Source organism: Myxocyprinus asiaticus, chromosome 34 (genome assembly GCF_019703515.2).
Source record: "Myxocyprinus asiaticus isolate MX2 ecotype Aquarium Trade chromosome 34, UBuf_Myxa_2, whole genome shotgun sequence".
In the NCBI taxonomy this organism is placed as follows: Eukaryota; Metazoa; Chordata; class Actinopteri; order Cypriniformes; family Catostomidae; genus Myxocyprinus; species Myxocyprinus asiaticus.
Window position 1 is genome coordinate 34,064,387 of NC_059377.1, and position 23,459 is coordinate 34,087,845.

Sequence of the window (23,459 nt, forward strand, 5' to 3'; positions counted from 1 at the left end):
AGAATGCACAGCTCGCCACGGTCAAACCTTGAGGCGGATGAGCTACAACAGCGGAAGACATCGGGCACTTTATTAGTACCATAGTGTTCCTAATAAAGTGTTAAGTGAGTGTATATAGTACAATAACTTGAGAAGTAAATTTACAATAAGGTGAACAGTAAATGATAATTTACCAAAGTCAACCCTTACCACAACTAAACAAAACATACTGAATGTATATTCAATATTTATTCATATGCATCATTTTCGTCCAGACAAAACAGTTGAAAAACATATCCATCAAAGTTTGCAAACATACATTTATTAAAATATTGACAATTAAATAGAACAACCAAATAAAAAGAAGGGACCACAATTAGAAGGGTAGAAATAAAACAAAAGAATCAAATATATTTCTAAAACAAGACAGTTGTATTATAAGTTAATTAATATTGTTATTTCAGCACACAGTAACTAAACCATTACGCCAAAGCATTGAAAGTGTGTTACATCACAATGGAAAGAGTGCTAAATTCTATGAAGTTCCTTCAAGTTAAGAAGCTTACATAGTTTGATCAATCTGGACACTGTTACTCCTGATTGTACTCTTTACAAACAAGATGTTTGATTAGTTGCTAATAATGAACTGTATTTAATCACATACTGTATACCGATGTCATAATTTAGCAATCTATGCCAATGATCAATAGCTCCTTTGAGATTCTGCAAATAATTTTTGCGACATTGCTGATATATCCCAAATAAATTTACCACATTAATAAATGTAACAGTTGGATCAGGTTTGTTTGTTCCTGGCTAGAAACAAACCAGTTGATATAAAGGTGTCCAGAACTGAAATTCAGGCCAAATACTGTATTTGTGATGTTAACAATTAAGTTATTGCTATTTCATTACATACAGAGAACACAGATTTGACACTGACTGTAGGAAATGAAAAAAAAAAAAAATAAAAAAATAAAATAAAATATGAAAACAACAACAAAAGGTTTGGGATATAACTGACATTCCCAGGCTTTATACAGTAGCCTTCCTGGTCAGTGCTTGATCTGTTAGTTATGCAGTGCCAAATTCTTAAAAAAAAAAAAAAAAAAAAACCTTGTTGAAGGTTTGGTCCAGAGACCATGTAACTGGCAAGCGCTGTGATTTTTTGTTTTCTTGGCGAATAAAGAGACACAATCACACCCACACATACATTTTAACACTCTGAAACACACATTATACAGTATATAATATCAGTTTATACAAACTTAAATATAGGCTTGCTGGGCCCTTAAAATGTCTTTTATTTTGTCTGAGAACAGCACCATCAGAAAAGGCACATTCCACTAACTAGTCTGCCCTAAAGATGAACCTTCACCTTAACAAAGTCAAAGCAATAAAGACAAGCAGCAAATACCCCAGGCTTGAATAAAACAGTTGGGCAGCATAAACTTTCATCACTTTAGTTCAGACACCAACACAACGATAAGTTCAAAGGGGTTAGTAACCTACAGACATTTTCAAATGTGCTTATGTGTGAATCTCTCCCCTAAAAGTGAAAATTCTTTCATCATTTACTCAACCTCATGTTTTTCCAAACCTGTATGACTTTTTTATTCCGTGGAACACACACACACACACACAAAGAGATGTTAGGTAGAATGTTAGAGACTGACAGTCTCAGTCACCATTCACAGTCATAGTTCACCCCCAAAAAATTCATTTTTGGGTGAACTATCCCTTTCACTTAAATGGAAATGTCTGAGGTGGTACCTACATGTTTAAGTTAAAAGAAATAAAGAACTAGAATGAAATGACTGAAGGTTCATCTCTTTGTAGACCTTTTTTTTTTTTTTTTTTTTTTTTAATACCATGGGACAATGCAGAGACAACTTACTTTTGAAAAACAAGATGAGACGAATTTAGTCAATAGTCTATTGCATATTAGCCTACTTTATATTAGTCCCTATCATGATTAGCATCACTATTATCATCTTTTGCTTAATCTCTCATTGACTTTGTTAGCAAAAATAACTGATGTGCATTATGCAGTTCCATTATTTAAAAATATACAAATATACTTCTGCTCTGAATTAAAAATGCTATAAGTGAAGGTATCCATGGTCCAGCTTTAAGCCAGGGGGTGAAGTGTGTGTCATGTCACGGTTTAAGGGAGGTGCTGTTTAAGCCACACCCATCAACCAGGTTAGACCCACCCCTACATGCAATGCCCCACCTACAGGCCTTTATAGCAACTTATTCTGTGGCAGCTTCAGAAGGCTGTATAAGCTGTCATCGAAAGATTTAAGCACACAACACCTACAGCTTAACATGCATGGGTGCAGGTTCTATTTAACACTTAATTTAAGTGAATTCAAATGCTGGTTGCGGCAGAGAAGTAACAGTTCTTAAACACACTGAAACAAAGAAAGAGAGCACTGAAACCATTCGACATAATCGCAAGGATTTTTTCGTTGTTGGTGAATTTCAGTTTATCTGCTATTCATTAAAACATTTAAATTAAAAACTTCTAAATGTTTGAATCTAAGACTAAAGTGTTAGTTCAACCAAAAATGTAAATTCTGTTGTTGTTTATTCACCCTTATTTTGTTCAAAACCCGCATTACTTTTTTCTTCTTCTATGGCACACAAGAGAAATTTTGAGCAGTGTTGAAGTTGCTCTTTTTTTCTGTATAATGAAAGTGAATGGGAACTGTCAGTCCTCAATATTAAGTATCATCTTTTGTGCTCCATGGAAGGAAGTAATATGGGTTTCAAACAACACTAGGGTGACTAAATGACAACAATTTTAATTTTGGGGAGGTCTGTCCCTTAAGTAATATTTGTAAATTTGCTGAAATAAAACTGTTCCTTTATATGCTTCCAAAATTTTCAAATAATTTAGAAAATGAAAGTGAATTTTCAAAAATTAGCGAGCTAACTGAATGACCTAAAAGGGGAAAAAAAATCTAAAATTTGACAAGGTTTAGCAGGAAATGCACAATAGATAGAGATTATTGTGGTGAAGATCCCCCAAATTACAGCACCACATCACTTAGCACCTTGGGCATTTCACCCAATCTGAGACTTTGTATAAATCAGTTAAGTGCAGCAATATATTTGTCAGTAATTTCTCACAGAATCTCTCTTGGTTTCTCTCCAAATAGAAAAGCAGGTGTTTAAGTGGTATGCACAATAGCAGCTACACTGGTCAACACCTATTTGTGGCTATAGGGCAGAAAGTCCACAGTGCCATTTACTGTAAGGGCGATGTGAAAGGGTGCCAGAGGTCACAGAGTTAACAAATATAAACCTCCACCCACCCTACTACAATTCAAATGCCTTTACTCCCTGCTACCCCTGTTTTTTGAGGCACGCTGGTTTGGTCTGTGTGGAATGCAGCTGAATACACAGGGGCTGTGAAATAGAAGGGAAAGAAAAGCTAAAAAGAAAGATTGATAGAAGTAAAAAAAAAAATTATGTTTTTTTTTTTTTTTTAAATCGAAAAAAGGTTAGTTTGAAAGAAGGTTCATTTGAAAGAAGACTGAAAGAAAGAACCTTCAGAAAACACTGGAAAGCAATGGTGATTAAGAAAGAAAGAAAAAAGTTTATTCAAAAGAACATTCATTCGAAAGGTTTGCTCTAAAGAAAGTTGGAAAGAAAGATCAAAAGTATGTATGTATGAAAGAAAGTTTGAAAGAAAGAAGAGGAAAAAATGACCCAGGACTTAGTTTTGTCAGTTCTACATTAGTTAATTCAAATAAAGAATAAAGACCTTAACAGTTTTAATAGCTAAATATCTTATAAATATCTTTTAATAGCTAAATATCATACACAACATGAAGTTACTTTAAATATATATTTATAATGTACCTCAACAGAATTGAATTTGAGGGATATTTCCTATAAAATAGGCACTTTGTCTCAATTGACTTTATACGAATAGCTTGTTTTAAATCTCTTGATAGCAAGTCGCGTCTTCCGCATAAGACATAGAGATTTACCATCTCTTCTGTAAACTCAACCTAACTATGTAACCCACTATCTCAGCCCTCACAACAGCCTTTAAACACACCAATTGGCTTGCCAATCCATTTCAATAAAACCTTCCAATCCACACCCATGGCGTTCAAGTTCTCTTACAAATGCCACACATAACAAAGACTGTTTAAAATTAAAGCATTCACTAAAAGTATGGTTTGCATTGTACAATGAAAGTCTAAAACAGCCTTCAATAATTGGCTTATTGTACTAAAAGGCTTCTGGGACAGCGTTTGTCAGGTCACAGGGCTAAAATGAGAAATAAAAAATAGAAAAACTGATAAGTTAAATAGTTAATTTACAGACGCACTATTGACAATGTTAAAAGCAAACTCATAAATAACCTCAAAGAACATAAATGTATGCCAAATATGAAATGTCCAACAGCTGTAAAGTTAATATTAAAGGATAACGTAGGCAACCGAGTAGCTTGGGTGGAATTATATGCGAACACATAACCATGAAGTATGTTGTGGTCATGCTCCGACAGACTCAAAAGCTTGTGCTATAAGTGCACACCAGAAGAATGAGGCAATGGGCATTCAACGCACATACATAAACATGTTGACTACATAGAAACTTTTTACCAAATCCTGACTGTCACTCAAGTTCGAAGTATCCCTTTCAGTGATACCGCAGCCCTTAGCTAATCAACACCCCTGCTTAATGAGTGAGCCAAGGAGAAATCCAAGAGGAACAGCTTGGAAAAAAGTTAATTGGTAGGCGAAGCATTTTCCATGCAGTGCGTGAACCAGAAAATGTATGTATCACAGAGGTATACGGAGTATAATCATATGAAAAAATCTGAAATTGGAATAAAAGTTGAGCTTCAATAAGAATCCTTTGTTAAAAAAAAAGTAACCCAAGATGTATTCTGAATTCCACAGATGTGGATTCTGAGCAGCTGGAACAAAATGGTAAAACATTCCAGGAAGAAATGTTTAAAAGCACATACAGCAACAGTTGAAAACCCAAGATGTCAACTCATAATAGCAAAACTTTGCACTGCCCTCTAGTGGCATTCCTCCAACAGCAATCTTCACCAGACCTAAAACAAATCTAAATCCTAAACCAGAGGTGCTACCTTCCTACAACTCTGCTCTAAACACATCTACATGTAATTTTCATTTGAAAACGTGAGATCTTGATGACTTGGTTCATTTGTAATCAAGGTTGAAACTAAACTCTGCTGGAGGAATCTACATGATCGCCACTGTCCTAAACAAATAACACTGCCTCATTGGCTGATCCAGTACGAGTTGATCAAGCAAACCTTTACACTTGGTTTTGTGACCTAAAAACGCAAAATTAACAGTTGATCTACAAATCTAATAAATAATGGTATAGCTGCTAAATCTGCATTATTAAAACAATTAAACAGTAAATCAGTAAGCAAAAGCAGCAGTGGAAAGATTGGCTATTTTTCTATTGCATAACAGTGCTATTTCCTCCAGTAAGTTCGGTTAAATTTGGTTATCTGTAGCAGCCTGTGGTTGGGAGAAGCCCTCCTCAGTTAAGTGCATGATGACAGGTGACTGACAGGTACAAGGAGGCGGGGTTAAGCAAAGTACATGGTCCGCAGAGTGTCGTGGTGGATCTGCACGGCTTTGGCCAAGGACTGGGGGTCTCGCCCATTACTCTGGCCTGACACATGGCTGCCCTCCGCACTGTAAAAAGGAGAAAAAAATTTGCCTTATATTTACCCCATTATATTATACCTGACATATATCAAGAAGATTCAAGTATACACAAAAGCAGCTTTTCCACCATCAGGCCAAACGGTTCTGAACACGTTGAGGACCGGTTCCAGTAACATTTCCACTTAAGCATGGTTAGCTAACCATGCTTAATTGTGCTGGTGGAATGGCTTTAGTACATGGCAACTCACAATTGTCAATTTGCCAATGCCAAGGTAATTCATTTGTTTCTAGGTAGCTGGCAAAGTTCACTATGTTAAGGTTAATAAAATGTCATTAAAAAAGAATTGTGTATGTTTGGTGTATCTTCATGATTTTATGATGATGATGAACTAGTATAGTACATTATATTTCTACATGCCTTTTGCATCTTTTACCGTTTCTGAAAAGGTTTCCCAAATACCCCCACATACAAATTTTTGTTCAATAAATTTCCCCCATAATAAGAATTGCCTTCCCTTTAATGCCACTACAACAAGCAAAAAGCAAGACTAGCAAATTGTTGTGGTGTGACTTAAAGGTATAGTTTACCCAAAAATTATCTCATTTACTCACTCTCATGCCATCCCAGATGTGTATTATGACTTACTTTCTTCTGCACAACACAAAGATTTCAAGAAGAATTTCTCAGCTCTGTAGGTCCATACAATGCAAGTGAATGCTGGCCAGAACTTTGAAGGTCCAAAAGGCATACAAAAGCAGCATAAAAGTAATCCATAAGACTCCAGTGGTTAAATCCATATCTTCAGAATCAGCTTTATTGTCAAGTATGCTTACACATACAAGAAATTTGTCTTGGTGACAGAAGCTTCCAGTGTCCAAACAATACAGAGATAATAATAAAAATACAGAATAAAAATAAAAGTGAATAGAAAATAAAGCATATATGGAAATACATAATAGGACTAATATATATATATATATATATATATAATTTAAGGGCAGGGGGCAACCAATAATCCACTCAGCAGTCCGAACTGTCCTTTGTAGTCTTCTGATATCTGATTTCGTAGCTGCACAAAACCAGACAGTTACTGAAGTGCAGAGGACAGACTCGAGTGACTGCTGGTTAGAACTGTATCAGCAGTGCCTGTGGAAGGTTGAACTTTCTCAACTGGTGAAGGAAGTACAACCTCCGCTGGGCCTTTTTTCACAATGGAGTCAATGTGGGTCTCCCACTTCAGGTTCTGTGAGATGGTAGTGCCCAGGAACCTGAATGACTCCACTGCTGCCACAGTGCTGTTTAGAATGGTGAGGGGGGACAGTGTTGGGGTGTACCTCCTAAAGTCCACAATCATCTCCACCGTTTTGAGTGTGTTCAGCTCGAGGTTGTTTTGACTACACCAGTGAGCCAGCCGTTCAACCTCCCTTCTGTATACAGACTCATTGTCATGACAGTATGTCGTCTGCAAACTTCAGGAGCTTGACAGAGGGGTCCTAGGCAGTGCAGTCATTTTTATACAGGGAGAAGAGTAGTGGGGAGAGCACACATCCCTGGGGGGCACCAGTGCTGATTATACATGTGCTGGAAGTGAATTTCCCCTGTCTCACTAGCTGCTGCCTGTCCGTCAGAAAGCTGGAAATCCACTGACAGATAAACGTGGGAACAGAGAGTTGGTGTAATTTAGTCTGGAGAATAGCTGGGATGGTGGTGTTGAAAACTGAACTGAACTCCACAAAAATGATCCTTGCATATGTCCCTGGTCTGTCCAAATGTTGCAGGATATGATGCAATCCCATGTTGACTGCATCATCCACAGACCTGTTTGCTCGATAAGCAAATTGAAGGGGATCAAGAAAGGGTCCAGTGATTTTCTTCAGGTGGGCCAACACCAGTCTCTCAAATGATTTCATGACCACAGATGTCAGAGCGATGGGTCTGTAGTCATTAAGTCCTTTGATTTTGGGTTTCTTTGGGACAGGAATGAAGATTGAGTGTTTTTGAAGCAGCATGGGACTTCACACTGCACCAGTGATCCACTGAAGATCAATGTAAAGATGGGGGCCAGCTGGTTACCACAGGATTTTAGACAAGTGAGTGAAACACCGTCTGGGCCCTGTGCTTTCCTTGTCTTTTATTTTCGAAAAGACACGGCACACCTCCTCTTCACAGATCTTAAGAGCAGGTTGAGTAGCAGGAGGGGGGTTGCAAGAGGCGTAGATGTTTGTGTGAAGTGAAGGTCAGAGTGAGTGTGGGGTATGAGATTGGGCCTTTCAAATCTACAGTAGAAGACATTCAGGTCATCAGCCAGTTGTTGGTCCACTACAGTGTTGGGGGTAGGAGTCCAGTAGTTAGTAAGTTGTTTCAGGCCACTCCACACTGATGCAGGGTCATTAGCTGAAAACTTGTTTTTCAGCTTATCAGAATAGCTTCTTTTAACCACTCTGATTTCTTTATTCAGTGTGTTCCTGGCCTGACTGTACAATACTTTATCCCCCCCTCTATAAGCATCCTCTTTTGCCTGACGAAGCTGCCTGAGCTCTGCTGTAAATCACGGTTTGTCATTGTTGTATGTTAAATAAGTCCTAGTAGGAATGCACACATCCTCACAGAAACTGATTTATGATGTCACAGTATCTGTGAGCTCGTCCAGATTGGTGTCTGCAGCCTCAAATACACTCCAATCAGTGCAGTCAAAGCAGGCTTGTATTTCCAGCTCTGCTTCATTGGTCCATTGTTTTACAGTCTTTGCTACAGGTTTAGCTGATTTTAGTTTCTGCCTGTAGGTTGGAAGAACATGAACCAGACAGTGATCAGATAGTCCCAAAGCTGCTCGAGGGACAGAGCGATATGTATCCTTTATTGTTGTGTAGCAATGATCTAGTATATTTCTGTCTCTGGTTGGGCATGTAATGTGCTGTTTGTATTTTGGCATTTCACGTGTGAGGTTTGCTTTGTTAAAATCCCCAAGAATAATAATAACTGAGTCCGGGTATTGTTGTTCTGTGTCTGTGATTTGATCCCCGGAAAGGGGGGGGGGTGTACGTCATGCCGGGTGTTCCCTGGCCTGAGGCAAAGGAGGGAGGAGTGTGATGAGGAGGGCAGGGCTGTGACATAATCAGACTAATCAGCCGAGGAGAGGGATAGGTGTAGCGGGATGTGGCAGTTCGAGAGAGAGAGAGAGCCACACGCAGCTGCCATGTGTGTGTTTGTGTTGTGTGTCTTTTTGTTTCATTAAATATTATTTTGACCGTTCAGCTGGTTCCTGCCTCCTCCTTTCCCATTTTAACCTTGTTATAGAGAGCTCCATACCGTGGCTGCCATCCGCGGCACCATCTTGATCTGTTTCTCACCCATACCTATCTTTAAAGGCGATATGATAGGTGTGGGTGAGAAACAGATCAACATTTAAGTCCTTTTTTATTATAAATTCTCCTCCCTGCCCAGCAGGCAGTGCATATTGTTCAATATGCACAAAGAATGGGAATCGCCAAAAACAAAAGAATGTGAAAGTGAAAGTGGAGATTGATAGAAAAAGAGGACTTAAATATTGATCTGTTTCTCACCCACACCTATCATATCGCTTTTGAAGGCATTGATTTAACCACTAGAGTCATATGGATTACTTTTATGCTGCCTTTGTGCTTTTTGGACCTTTAAAGTTCTGGCCACCATTCACTTGCATTGTGTGGACCTACAGAGCTGAGATATTCTGATAAAAATCTTTGTTTGTGTTCTGCAGAAAAAAGAAAGTCATACACATCTGGGATGGCATGAGAGTGAGTAAATGATGAGAAAATGTTTTTGCATTTTTGGGTGAACTATTCCTTTAAACTAAAGGCTATTGGCTATAAGGGCACGCCCTTCAATATGTCCCATCCCAACTTCTTGTTACAGAATACAGAAAAAAAGAAAATTCATCAAGCTATTTCATGGAGCTTTTAATTGATTGGTAACATGATCAGATACTGTAAAGATAGTCACAACATTTTAACTTAGAGACCAAGAAACAGAGGCAGCGAGAAAAAGACCAGAATATTTATTACCTGTCGTGCTCTTTGTCCACTAAATGGTAACGGGCTCTAAAGGCCACTAGGTGGGCGTAGTAGGCTGGCGCAGGGATAGAGACGGAGCGGGTACAGCGAACATATGTGTGGCACAGCTGGTAGGTCAATAGCTGGAACTCATCGGCTGTGAAACAGTTGTCATCCCATAGCACATGGTAGTGTGAAGGTCGGCTTGTACCCTGGGGTAACGATGAGCGTTAGGTGGTGTAGATAAAAAAATAAAAAATAAATAAATAAATAAAAAAAGACAAATTATTTGAAATGTTTGCAAACTGAGATCTAGGCTCTCCAATTTGAGTAATTTTTATTATAAATAATAAATCTGTATTGTTATAACAGACAAAAAAGTCTGAACAATGCACTGTTATAAAATAGTTATCTTTTTGTCATGTGTGCTCATACCTGTATTCCAGCATGACTGCAAAGATAAAAGTCAAATTCATAAGGGTGGGTGATGTCAGTGTCCACTGTGGTACCTGCTGGAATGTTACCACTACGGCCCACCTTAAAAAATATATATTAAAAAAGTGAAAGTTAGCTATAGGGTTGGAATGGATTAAACCAGCCTCTGGTACCTCGGTAAACTTAATACTAAATTGATACCTTGGACGTAAAATTAAAATCAATTTGGGTGACTGTTAACTTATTTGATAATTCAATGTCAATATCTTACGAGTCTCAATTTTTTTTAGTTAACGCATTAAAGAATTCAGTTCCTTATTAAGGAAAGAAGACAAAATAATATGTAAATGATGGGTTCAGTAATTGATTTGGATGACACACATAAGTGTTTCTTTTTATAACACCTGTACCCGCACGACCCCAGTTAGACATAAAGAGAAACTGTGCAAAAAGAAATGCAAAGAATTCAGGAGAACTCTCTCACTCACTCTCTCAGTGTGGTCTGCACAAAATAGCCGTGTGTGGTGGCGTTTCTGTACGACAATGTAGGTGATGCCTGGCTGGTATTCCTTCTCAAGACTAATACAGGCTTCACGAATGGCCAGCAACTCGTAGTACAGCACCTAGAATGAAATAAGGTTCAAGAGTACAATTGGGTTTATATATATATAATATATTTTTGTATTATTAAATTTTTCTCCAAAGGTCAAGAAAGTATTTTGAGCAAAAACAGTTATTATTTTAGACAATTTTCCACCCCATTTCTGAGCTTTGAAATTAAATAGTCCATTTTTGCAGGACAGTCATGAGTTGATGCATTCATCCATGTGAAGTCACCAAGTTCAGTTGTTGCACATCAGTTTCAATAAATGCTCTTTTTTTGGACTGGGTAGAAAGTTTGAATTTCTGAAAGTTACAGTATGTTTTCACAGTACATCAAGATCTTTCATCTCAAAAGATCAAGGAAAATTTGATTCCTTGTGACATGACCATATGCAGTTTTGTTTAGAGGGAAGAGAGGGGGTGCTAGAGAGCCTCACCTGTCTAAACTGCCCCTCAGACACACCGTCCCTGTAGAAGATGATTCGGGTGGGTTTGTAGTGGGTGGATTTGTAAAACTGGATGAGCAGCTCTCGCACCATGGATGCCAGATCCTGTATGACTTCCTGTCTGGGTCTCTGCACACGGACTGTAGCACAGTACCTGCTGGGATGAGCGTCCATACTGCCCACCACCTATTCAGAGCAACAATTGTGTTATTCTCAAATGTATATGATACTATAAAATTGCAAAGTATTTTAGATGAAAGGTGTATATGTATATTTGTGGTCTCCGTATGCCAGTATTGAGGTCTCACAGCTGCAATGGAGGGTTTCTTGCCGTCCCCTGCAGGTGGATGAGTGACATCAGCTCCCAGAAAGATGACAGGCTGCTGGAAAACTGATGGGCTGGAAAAAAGAAATGATAACAAACATTAAATCAATCAAAAACAGAACAGATTAACATGGTGTTAGTACATTTTCTTATTTTTTGTATTAATATATTCTGTGTATATATGCATACAAATGTATATATGTATATTATAATTATATTTCTATAATATTTTTTGCTACTTTCGTCAGAGGCCACAGCTTTAAAGAAATAAATCCTCTCATCATTTACTCAACCTCATGCCATCCCAGAGTGTATGACTTTGAAGCACCTAAAAGCACATAAAGGCAGCATAAAAGTAATCCATAAGACTCCAGTGGTTTAATCAATGTCTTCTGAAGCAATCCAATCAGTTTTGGGTGAGAACAGACCAAAACATAACTTTTTTTAAAAGTTAAAAAAACTATAAATCTTGGCATCAGCAATCTCCTTGGCAATCATGATTTCAGGTTCGATTACACTACCTAGAGCCATCTAGTGCTCTGTGCATGCATCAAGCAATAAGAAGTGTATTTGATCATGAAATTATGATTGTGCATAGAGACTGCAATGGCAAGATGTTTAGTGAAAAAGGAGTTTTTGGTATGTTCTCACCCAAAATCAATTAGATCGCTTCAGAAGACATTGGATTAAACCACTGGAGTCATATGGACTACTTTTATGCTACCTTTATATGTTTTTTGGAGCTTCAAAGTTTTGGTCACCATTCAATTGCATTGTGTGGACCTACAGAGCTGAGATATTCTTCTAAAAATCTTTGTTTGTGTTGGCAGAAGAAAGAAAGTCATACACTTCTGGGATGCCATGAGGGTGAGTAAATGATAAGAGAATTTTCATCTTTGGGAGAACTATCCCTTTAACAAATATACATTTGAAAATATCTACCGGTATTTTCTTTTCACAAAAAGTCAATTTGATGAACAATGATAAAATGATACAAATCTTACAAAATTATTCTTAACAAGCTGACAATATGTTACGGTCATGTAAACACCTTAAACGATTTCCTTTTATTGAGGTAGGGTCATATAAAGGTCAAAAAATTATCAGCATACCTACATTTTGGCCCATGACCCTGATTTCAAGTTTCATATAAAAAACATTTACTGCCTGGTTGCTTATTCAATGTGTGCTTGTCTTTAGTGCATGTCTGTTAAACATTTCGACATTCAAACCAAAGAGAAACCAGATCATTTAAAATGTCATGTAAACACAGTCTAGAACAGATTATTGCGCATTACCTCAATTTTGCATTGCATGTGTTGTACACATGTCTGTTAAAAGTTTTGATGTCTAAACTGAAGAAAAACCTGATAATCCATGTAAACATGGTTTTCTTGCAGTGCCTGGCTTTCAGAGTGCACTGATTTTTATATTTATCAACGTATTGTAAGTTAAGTTGCTCTTACCGCTGATGTGGCACCAATATGTTGTTGATACCACCCAGTTTGACGTTAATCTTGAGGCAGAGGTTGGAGAGGGTCTGAGGGGACGTCTTCACCACATTCTTCACCTGCACGCACTGAGTGGCCATTCCCAACAGAGTGTCTCCAACACGCTTCACTTCAGCTAGAGAAAGAGAGTACAGAGTTCAGTGCAACAGCTTGAAGAATGAGTAGTATTAAAGAACCCATGAAATGGCTTGAAGAGCACAGTTTTCTTTCCTGTGTTTACGCATTTCCTACTGAAACTGGAAGTATATGTAGGTATTCTCACCCTAGAGAGCATTTGACTAGACAAAAATCTGTGTTGTGCAGGATGGGTCATGAATATTTCTGGTCTGTATCCCAAAAGAGAATGACTGTAAATATGTTTATCTGCTAAAGGTTAATTTTGTATATAAAAGGACCACAAAGCTAACAGACAGGGGCTAAAGCCACAAAGCTCCATTTTTGATTTCATGGGGTTTTTAAGTGGCAAAAACCAAGTCGTTTAGATAGAAAGGCTATGCAAGATTGACTCTGCAAGATAATGTCAACTAGTGTCAATTTGTGTTTCTATCAGCATTGAGTTACCATAGACAGGAGTTTTTCCAGGCAGTATGACGATGATGAGTTGGAGGCCTGCGTAGGTGTTCTTCAGGTGCCGGAACATGGGCTCCACGTTGTCTGCTCCCTGAGCGTATTTGCAGAAACATGGTTGGCCCTGTATGGGCATCCCTGCATCTTTAGAGATCTTACGCAGTTGGTCTGTAAAGCCCCTGCACAAATAGAAAGAGAGAATCTTCACCTTTTCTGTTTTAATTCTAATTTTAAAGGCCGATTTGTTGGCGAACACAAGCTGGAGAAAACCTTACTTGAGAATTTCCTCTTTGCATTGTCTCTGAGTGGCGAAACAAGCGATGGCCCACATCTTGATCTCCACTCCGGTGTGAAACTGCTTCCCTCGCATATCCCACACTCCATGACTTGGGGTTGCAACTGTTCGATTCTGTAACACATGTACTGTATATGAAGGTCACCGTGATGTGTTCAAACCAAGCACAAACCAAGAAAATATAAGACAATTAAGGATACATTTACTGGAAGTTTTATTTATTATACATAATATCTTTATGAAGTATATTACATTATGTCTCAATGCAACTGATTAGAAAAAAATGCTAACGCTAATTGCTAATGTTCTCTAAATGAAACTCAATAATGTCAAACAATATCTTTTAGCTAGACATGGACATATTGCCAAGAAAAAAAATATATATATAACTGCTGCCAAAAAAGCGCCGACCCACCAAGGCATGGACTCTACAAGACCCCTGAAGGTGTCCTGTGGTATCTGGCAACAAGACATTATCAGCCGCCATGGATCGGACTTGTTGGTCCAACACATCCCACAGATGCCCAATCGGATTGAGATCTGGGGAATTTGGAGGCCAGGGCAACCCCTTAAAATCTTCATTATGTTCCTCAAACCATTCCCAAACAATGTGTGCAGTGTGGCAGGGCGCACTGTCCTGCTGAAAGAGGCCACTGCCATCAGGGTATACCATTGCCATGAAGGGGTGCACCTGGTCTGCAACAATGTTTAAGTAGGTGGCACATGTCAAACTGACATCCACATGAATGGCCGGACCTAGGGTTTCCCAGCAGAACATTGCCCAGAGCATCACACTCCCTCCACCGGCTTGTCATCTTCCCACAGTGCATCCTGGTGCCATCACATCCCCAGGAAAACGGCGCACACGTACATAGCCGTCCACGTGATGTAAAAGAAAATGGGATTCATCGGACCAGGCAACCTCCTTCCTCCACTGCTCCAAGGTCCAGTTCTGACGCACCTGTGTGCCCATTGTAGGCGCTTTTGATGGTGGACGGGGTCATCATGGGCACTCTGACTAGTCTGCGGCTATGTAGCCCCATACGCAGCAGGGTGCGATGCACTGTGTGTTGTGAAACATTCCTCCAGTATGTAATTTCTGCGACACTAGCGCCACAGTACGGAATTACAAAAATAAACAATGTTTTTAAAACAGCTTTCTGAATACGCCCCTTGTCTGCAGTTGTTCAAACAACCATTGGTTGAGTAACGTTGAGGCGGGTCTAAGCGGGCCACTCAAAACAAACACAGAGACACAGTGTTTACATTTTCGAGAAAATTAACCTATGAATGGCTTACTTATAGTTGTCTCTTCACATTAAGCTGGGACAGAAGAAAGAATTTTAACACTGAAAAAGTTACATACTTCAGCTGTAATACATACAACTTAGTGTGAAGTGTGAAGTGTTACCATATATGTAAAAAGACAGAATATTCATTCATCTAGACGCAAACCATGCTCAATTTCTAAACACGCATGAGTGAAAGGGGATGGGTACCATAAAGTGTTCAGAGCTCACCCTGCCGCCGTACTGCAGCATGGGGGCGGGCAGGACGCGACCCGTCACCTCCGCCATCTCATCCCGAACACGGAACTGGAACTCCTGCACGAAGGGGTCTGTGTTATAGTTGGCACTGCGCACCTAAGGGAAGGAGAAATAGTGAATTAAAAAACATTACATATCAGAGCTTAACAGATCATAGTAAATGTGCATTAAAATATAAAATATCCTTAAACTTTTATTCATTCATTTTGTTCCATATATTTGAATGTCTGTTAAGCATTGTATAATTATGTTAATGACATCATCAATTATGTAATTCCCATCACACATAACTCTATGCACTTGCGGCAGTGATATAAATCTTAATGTTTGTTTGAAGAATTTTAATTCACAACTCATTAAACTCACCAGTCTACTGATCTCCTCCTGTCTGTCTGGTGCCGAGCGGGCCGTGGCTTTGATCATGGTGGAGGTTTGGTTGTCTGTTAATTTTTTAATGCAGCGCTGGCCTGCCACAATGTTGCACACCTGGGTGATGAAGATAGACACAAATGGATAAGACACAAATGGATATTCTAAACTTTGGGAAAAATGAAAGCTGTTAAAAGAAATGTAGTTCCCATTGCTCATTTGGCTGAGTATGTCACTGACAAAGCCAAGTTTGTGAATTTATTCCCAGGGAACACACATTCTGAGAAATTTATATTTTCAATGTGCTGTAAGTTGATTTGGATAAAAGTGTCTGCCAAATGCATAAATGTAAATTAAGTGTCTATAAACAATTAAAGGGTTAGTTCACCAAAAATTTGAAAATTCTCTTATCATTTACTCACCCTCATGCCATCCCAGATGTGTATGACTTTTTTCTTCTGCTGAACACAAACGAAGATTTTTAGAAGAATACTTCAGCTCTGCAGCTCTATACAAAGCAAGTGAATGGTGACCAGACTTTGAAGGTCCAAAAAGCACATAAAGACATCATAAAAGTAATCCATATGACTCCAGTGTTTAAATCTATTTCTTCAGAAACGATATGATTGGTCTGGGTGAGAATCAGATCAATATTGAAGTCTTTTTTTTCTATAAATTCTCCTCCCTGCCCAGTAGGTGGTGGTATGCACGAAGATTGTGAATTGCCAAAAACAAAAGAAGAATGTGCAAGTGAAAGTGGAGATTTATTTAAAAAAAGGACATAAATATTGTTCAGTTTCTCACACGCACCTATAATATCGCTTCTGATAATGTAGATTTAGCCACTGGATTCATATGGATAACTTTTATGCAGTCTTTATGTGCTTTTTGGACCTTCAAAGTTCTGGCAACCATTTACTTATATTGTATGGACCTACAGAGCTGAAATATTCTTCTAAAAATCTTTGTTTGTGTTCAGCAGAAGAAAGAAAGTTATACACATCTGAAATGGCATGAGGGTGAGTAAATGATGATAGAATTTTCAATTTTGGGTGAACTATTCCTTTAAATATACACTAATCGTTTACATGATGGTGGCTGCCAAGCTGCAAATGTAGTCTGTCGTGACACAGTTTGCAACTTTATGTTTTTATAGCAGTAGAACATATCATATGTAGTTATTATTACATGACTATATGGTTATATGGATATTGTTATTGTTATATTGACTCACCTCCAAAGGCAGGTAAGTATGTTTTTGCTCCTGTCCCACTTGCAGGCAGGGCAGATGGGTGTACTTGAGCTGTAAGCTGTACTTTTCTCTAAAGTATTGAGCCACTGTTCTCTCCACCGTCTGTCCGTTTTCCAGCTGGAGAGGAAACCTGTCAAAATAAAAGATAATGTGTAGATTATCTTTAAACTAAACTTATTTATTGATTGTGGAGTTCCTGAGTTTGTTTTCTTCAGTTTTGCTCTTTAAAATAGCAACCAGGAGAGTTAAATGTTTACTTCCACGACAAAGATTTGGAGTTTCCTCCATTGTTTTCCAATCTATCTTCCCAGATCAATCAAACCTTAATTTATAAAGGGCAGTTATGAGAAAGATTTCAGAACTGCATGTACACTTACGTCTGGTGGCTGGCTGGCCGGCGAGTAACATTACACACCCTGTACTTCCTCCTCATGGTGCCACAGTGGGTGACCTCCACCTTTAGACCTAATGAGAGGAGATCAAATTTACACCATTATACAGCTCCAAACTCAAGTAGCAAGTTTCAAGGCTCAGATTAAAACTAGTACAGCTCTAAGAGTACTTTCCACAACATTTAACCTCCTGAGACCTGGCTTCCACATGCGTGGACATTACGTTTTGGCATCGCTATAGGCTATGCATAATTTAATTTCTTTTAAACTGAATGAGCTAACCTAACCCTAACTTTCGATGCACTGAGTCATGTGACAAAGCAACATCAACATCACAGCCGATCTCAGCTGAGTTTGTTTTTGGGAGAAACGACAAAAAATAAAAAAAAATAAAAAAAAACTGGTAAGAAACTAGGGAACAAGGGAGCATCCTATAGCTTTCCTATGCAGCCAAGTGCATTCACTCCTAACAACATCCGGTCAAAAGTTCAGTTTCAGGCTGCAGATGATGTTTGGAACACTCAACATGTTTGGAAAACACGGGACAATGGTAATCAGTACATAGATTCAGAATTTCTCATGCAAAATGTTATTTTAACATGGTTAGCAGTGACTAGATGATGCTGGCCATTACTTTGAAACAGAAAAATTTATACTAATTTCTGATATAATGTCTGTAATGCCTCAAAAACATGAATAACCAACACACCCCTGGAAACATAATAAATAATTAGATAAAAACATAAAACAAAAACAAATTGGACTTTCTATAGCTTGGTATTTTTTAAAATGTACAATTTAGTCCCACAGTCCACATAAATGGACATACATTTTTAGGAAAACTATTTGGTCTAAAAAAAAATTTTTTGGCATGTTTCTTCCATGCTACTAATTACAAATCAAAAAGGGGAATGGAAAATGCATACAGCAGTCACGCTCGGGTCTTAGAAGGTTAATGGGGAAAATACTCAGAATCTGTAGATTTATCATTCATAATAGAATTTGGCGAATGAGTCTAAATGTGCAAACCAGTCAATATGGAGAAATTAAGATAAAGCCATCACTTGGGCAAAATCCACAAATGTGACATGCACATAAAAACACAAACCTTTGATCTCTTTGGTGAATTTGACTCTATGGGAATCAGTAAGTGGACGAGGCTGCTCATCAATGTTGTGGATATCAAGAACCTCACACATGAACTGAATCACAGGTTGAGCTTTGTAGAATGCAGTGGCAGACACTATGGAGGGAAAAAGTGTAAAAAATTAAGTTAGTACTACACATGACAAAACCACTCATATTTATTAAATAAATAAACATGAAATGGTGATGCAAGTAATTTTGGTAACAATTTACAATAAAGCTTCATTCGTTTACATTAGTTAATGCATTGGGTCTCTTGTACTAGCAATGAACAATATATTTTTTACAGCATTTATTAATCTTTAACATATACAACTTTTGATTTTAAAAATGTATTACTATATGCTGAAATTAACATTAACCAAGATTGATAAATGCTGTAAAATTGTTCATTGTTAGTTCATGTTAACTAATGTTGTTAACTATGTTAACAAATGAAACCTTATTGTCTTAAAATGTATAGACAACTATATGCAAGCCATTTGTAGGTTAAAAGGGGACTAGTTGATCTTTTTCATTAATAACCTATGAATAACACCTAGATCATAGTACAGGATAATTTGGACCATGTTGTACGGTTTTTTTTAGAACCTTCTCTATCACTTACCATCAATGTTCAACATCATCTTCCACATAGCTGGTCGCACTGATTGGTGGAACCCAAACCACACCTCCCTCCCCCCACCCAATGGGTGATCATAGCCCTCAGGGGAGGAGAAAAAAGACCGCCCCACTGGAGTGTACCTGAACAAATAAAAAAGCTGTTACCTGCAGAACAGCCATGTGTACTCTTAAAATAACCGTATCTAGCAGCTTGCTGTTTATACTATGCACTAATCTACAACATAACAGTTGTCTCAAACTACCGCTCTGAGTCATACACCGCAAGACATAACAGACTCTAAACTCTTGCTTCTCTAATGATATAATGGCATTTATGATCAGGTAATAGCATGGGGGGGGGGCTCTTACCTCATAGAGGGCAGATGGCGGAGCACAACATCCACAGCATGTACGGGATTGGTGCTGATTGGCTTATCCAGCTCCAGCGGATCCAACGTGCTCCGCCCAGTGAGAACCTCATGCAGCAGGTGCCAGCTGACCAGCGACACAAATTTAATAGTGACTTTAAATAGCCTGTCCTTTCCACCTTCACCTGGCAAGGTCACATCTAGGTCCACCTACAGATATAAAACAAATGTACATACTGTAAATGTATGTGTGAGCCACATTAGATATATTTCTAGCAAATAGATTTTGTAATTCATGAGATGTCCCTTCAAATTATATGAAACAAGTTTGTAAATGCATTAGGGCTATGCCCAGGGGTTTCAGTCAGAGGTCTGTGAAAGTTATCTAGGGGATCCATAGAGAAGATATATAAAACATATACAATTTTAATACATTTCCATTATATTTTAAACTATTTGAATAAACATAAGTGATTACAGAAGCCCTTACGACTTTTGTGGTTAAATCCAGAAATTCAGAAGCAATATAAGTGTGGGTGAGAAACAGATCAATATTTAAGTCCCTTTTTACTAAAAATTCTCCTCCTGCCCAGTAGGTAGCAATATGCACAGAGAATGGGAATCGGCAAAAACAAATGAAGAATGGAGTCTTATAGATTACTTTTATGCTGCTTTTAAATGCTTTTTGGACCTTCAAAGTTCTGGAGAACATCTACAGAGCTGAGATATTTTTCTGTAGTTTTCTGATAATTTTGTGTTCTGCAGAAGACAGAAAGTACATTTACATCTGGGATACATGATGGTGAGTAAATGATGAGAGAATTTTCATTTTTGGGTTTTTATCCCTTTAATGAAAGTTAAAGGTGCACTCAGTAATTTATTAAATGTCAAAGTGGCTTCCACTGACACCTAATGTTCTGGATGATGCATACGCAGTGTAAATAACTAGAAGGTTATAATACCAGAATTTAGTGATATGGGCTTATAAACTATCACACAATCACAGGATGTACAGCAGAATTATGTGCCAATGTCGGATAATTTTCTAACATCAGTATTTATAGTAAAAAAGTAAATCATTCACTTGTTGCTGTGTTGTTGTAATTGAAGAGACGGTAATAAAATCTGCTTCTTTCTTTACCGAGATCGTGACGATGCAGTCTGTCTTGTCTCCATGTAAACTTCCATTCATATACTGTATGTACCTGCATAACCTCCGATGATGCCTTTATTTATTTCCAAAGGCGATGTTTCATAAGCCATGCTGAATGTGAAATCTGCGTGTCAGTTTACCATGCACCACTAAGAAAGATAGAATGCTCTCCGACAATTGTACGTTTATTATTTTGCAAATATGAAACCAGATGCAGTTTTAATGCAAAGAAAGTTGAAGCAGCATTTTCCCAGCAGCTTTCTGCTCTCCGCTGGTTGTATAAAGTTTGTGAAGGACTGTCCTGTCAGCGCCTGATTTCATTAATTCTGCCTGTGCAACAGTGTGTGATAAAACGATGACAAAATGGTAAAACTATATGCACTCATAACCAATGAGCTAATTAATTAAATGATAATAATATTGTCAAATATTATACACTTGAGTGGGTGCCGTAATTAATGATAATAATATGTCACCATTTATTGCCAGCCTGTAATATAAAGCAGCATAATGAAGTATTTTCATATAGATAAAATAGCTGTAAGTGGCTTATACCGGAAGTGGTCCACATTCAAGGTTGATAATGGAAGCGCCCTAGTTTAGATGAAAAATAAGGTGGATAAGGTTACTGATATGACTGACCTCTTCATCTCACATGAGTGTTCATGATTTTATAGATATGTTTCAAAATTACTATTAATTTCTTTAGAAGCAAAACTTTTTAAATGAGGAAACAAATTGTAGCAATGTTAGATGTTAATGAAGTTATTTTACAGTGTTACAAAGAAAATCTAGTTTTTTTTAATATTGTAGGTCTCTGGTTTGGCGGAGAGTCTGGGTGGGGTGGTGCAGGGGTTACATGGGTCTGTAAACCTCTGGTGGAAAAGTTTAATTTGTGACATGTATCAAGCTCTGATTTTTACTGTAAGTTACAGTATTTCCCATCAATAACCCGCCCTCATACCCATTCATATGTCTTACCCCCCCTGAGGCAACTGGTAACGGTTGGGCAGTGTACAGGCTTCTCTTGCCATCATAGACTGGTCTTCTGTCCCCAAAGATTGTCACCTTAAAATGCTGCACCATTGAATCCACCACCTCCCTAGAAGCCATCACAGAAAATGAATTAAACAAGCAAAACAGTTCTGTTTTGGGTTCAATCTAACTATAAAGACCAATTCACTTTACAAATTAAATGTTATTAAGAACAATTAATAAAACAAAACAGTATTAGTTTGTCCGATATAACTTCTAAAATAAAAAAAAAATGTAATAATTCACATCACAAGACTGATGTTGTATTGTTTTGGGCACCTGTTAACACGTCGTGGGCACTTTTCTGGCTTGATGTCCACCTCGTACAGGTAGACGTCCATCTTGGGGATGTCCACCTGGAAGCAGTTGGCCAGCAGCTTGATGGGCTTCCCCATGGTGCCATAGCCTGGCCTCCGAGGTACGGAGAACAGGGGCGCAGCCCCAACGGCTCCTGTCATGAAAACCAGAGGGAATTTCCATCAATATTAATTTCAATGTCAGTTATTTCCACTGAAGTTAAAGTGAAAAAAAAAAAAAACAAACAAACAAAAAAACTAGCCCTCACAAGAAACGATGTGTGTACTCTAAGTATGTAGCTGACATTGAAAAAAAATAAAATAAAAAAATAAAATAAATAATAATAAAAAAAACACTGCCATCATAATTTAAAAATCATGAAATTAGGGTCAAAGCGATGGTCCTACGAACATAGTCAGTAATTCTCATTAGTCAAGGTTGCAATTTCATTGCAACATGATTAATATCTGAATTAACAGTGCGGCAACCACCAGTTTGTTTCTTGACATTTACGTTTGAGACAGAACTAAATAAAAGTGGGTGTCTTATTAGGAAATTTCCTCTAACATCCCACTCACTGGAAACAACGCAAATACTCAGCATCACCAAACCACAAACAACACACATCCAACGCCTTTTAGACACACATTACACACACCTGTGAAAACCAAATGAAAACAAAACAAATACACAGCTGGCTTAGATTTTAAAGACTGCTGTCAGATCAGCTTCTTAATAGCGTCTTCTACATTATTACAGATATTCCTTATATCTCCTATGTGCATAGTTACTTTTACATAGTAACTTTTTCTTTTTTTCAACAGCATTAAAAGGAATGTTCCTGGTTCAATATAAGTTAAGCTCAATCGACAGCATATGTGGCATAATGTTGATTACCACATTACCACAAAATTATATCGAATTTTAAAACTTCGTTGCCATTACGACGCATGGTGGTTTCACTGTAAACCCTACAAGCAATTTTATCACACTGAAATCTTGTAGAACAGAGATTTTATCACATTAAAATCATGTTAACACATATAGCGTTTATGTCTTGTTGTGTATATTTTAATGGTTTATGAACTGGCCACATTCACTTCCATTGTACCGTATGTGCCTTACTGTAACAATGATTTTTAACCCGGTAAAACTTTATTTTAGGGATCATAAATTAGACAGTAATTCATGACTAATAATTCCACTTGTAAGCAGTTATGGACTAGTTTGGCATTATAAAATATTTATAAAGCCTTTACTAACTGATTTCTTATTCTTGCTTTATAGCCCCTTTACATTTAATTTTGTCATAACAAAAAATGTATTAGCTAAAAACAAAACATATCAATAGCTAGTATGATGCAAATGGCATTCTTTATAGGTTGTCAGTACTCTGTGTGAATGTGAGGCTTATAAGTATATA

The 23,459-nt window shown here is 37.8% G+C and overlaps 1 protein-coding gene across 2 annotated transcripts in view; it reads right to left on the bottom strand.

Moving 5' to 3' along the window:
- Window positions 1-1,821: 1,821 nt before the first annotated feature.
- Window positions 1,822-23,459, bottom strand: part of ago3b (argonaute RISC catalytic component 3b) — a 29,131-nt gene continuing 7,493 nt past the window's right edge. Inside the window, exons 2-19 of one of the 2 annotated variants that reach the window (XM_051671152.1) lie at window positions 22,019-22,190; window positions 21,686-21,806; window positions 19,553-19,761; window positions 19,188-19,324; window positions 18,543-18,677; window positions 17,420-17,507; window positions 17,025-17,172; window positions 15,788-15,907; window positions 15,395-15,517; window positions 13,855-13,988; window positions 13,574-13,758; window positions 12,968-13,127; window positions 11,485-11,575; window positions 11,168-11,362; window positions 10,616-10,750; window positions 10,128-10,229; window positions 9,705-9,904; window positions 1,822-5,687 (exon numbers count right to left, since the gene is read on the bottom strand). In XM_051671152.1, the coding sequence (XP_051527112.1) occupies window positions 5,579-5,687; window positions 9,705-9,904; window positions 10,128-10,229; window positions 10,616-10,750; window positions 11,168-11,362; window positions 11,485-11,575; window positions 12,968-13,127; window positions 13,574-13,758; window positions 13,855-13,988; window positions 15,395-15,517; window positions 15,788-15,907; window positions 17,025-17,172; window positions 17,420-17,507; window positions 18,543-18,677; window positions 19,188-19,324; window positions 19,553-19,761; window positions 21,686-21,806; window positions 22,019-22,190 (2,564 nt within the window). In that variant the 3' untranslated portion in view covers window positions 1,822-5,578. Of the gene's footprint in view, window positions 5,688-9,704; window positions 9,905-10,127; window positions 10,230-10,615; window positions 10,751-11,167; window positions 11,363-11,484; window positions 11,576-12,967; window positions 13,128-13,573; window positions 13,759-13,854; window positions 13,989-15,373; window positions 15,518-15,787; window positions 15,908-17,024; window positions 17,173-17,419; window positions 17,508-18,542; window positions 18,678-19,187; window positions 19,325-19,552; window positions 19,762-21,685; window positions 21,807-22,018; window positions 22,191-23,459 lie in introns of both variants that reach the window. The other variant, XM_051671151.1, reaches the window with a different exon arrangement.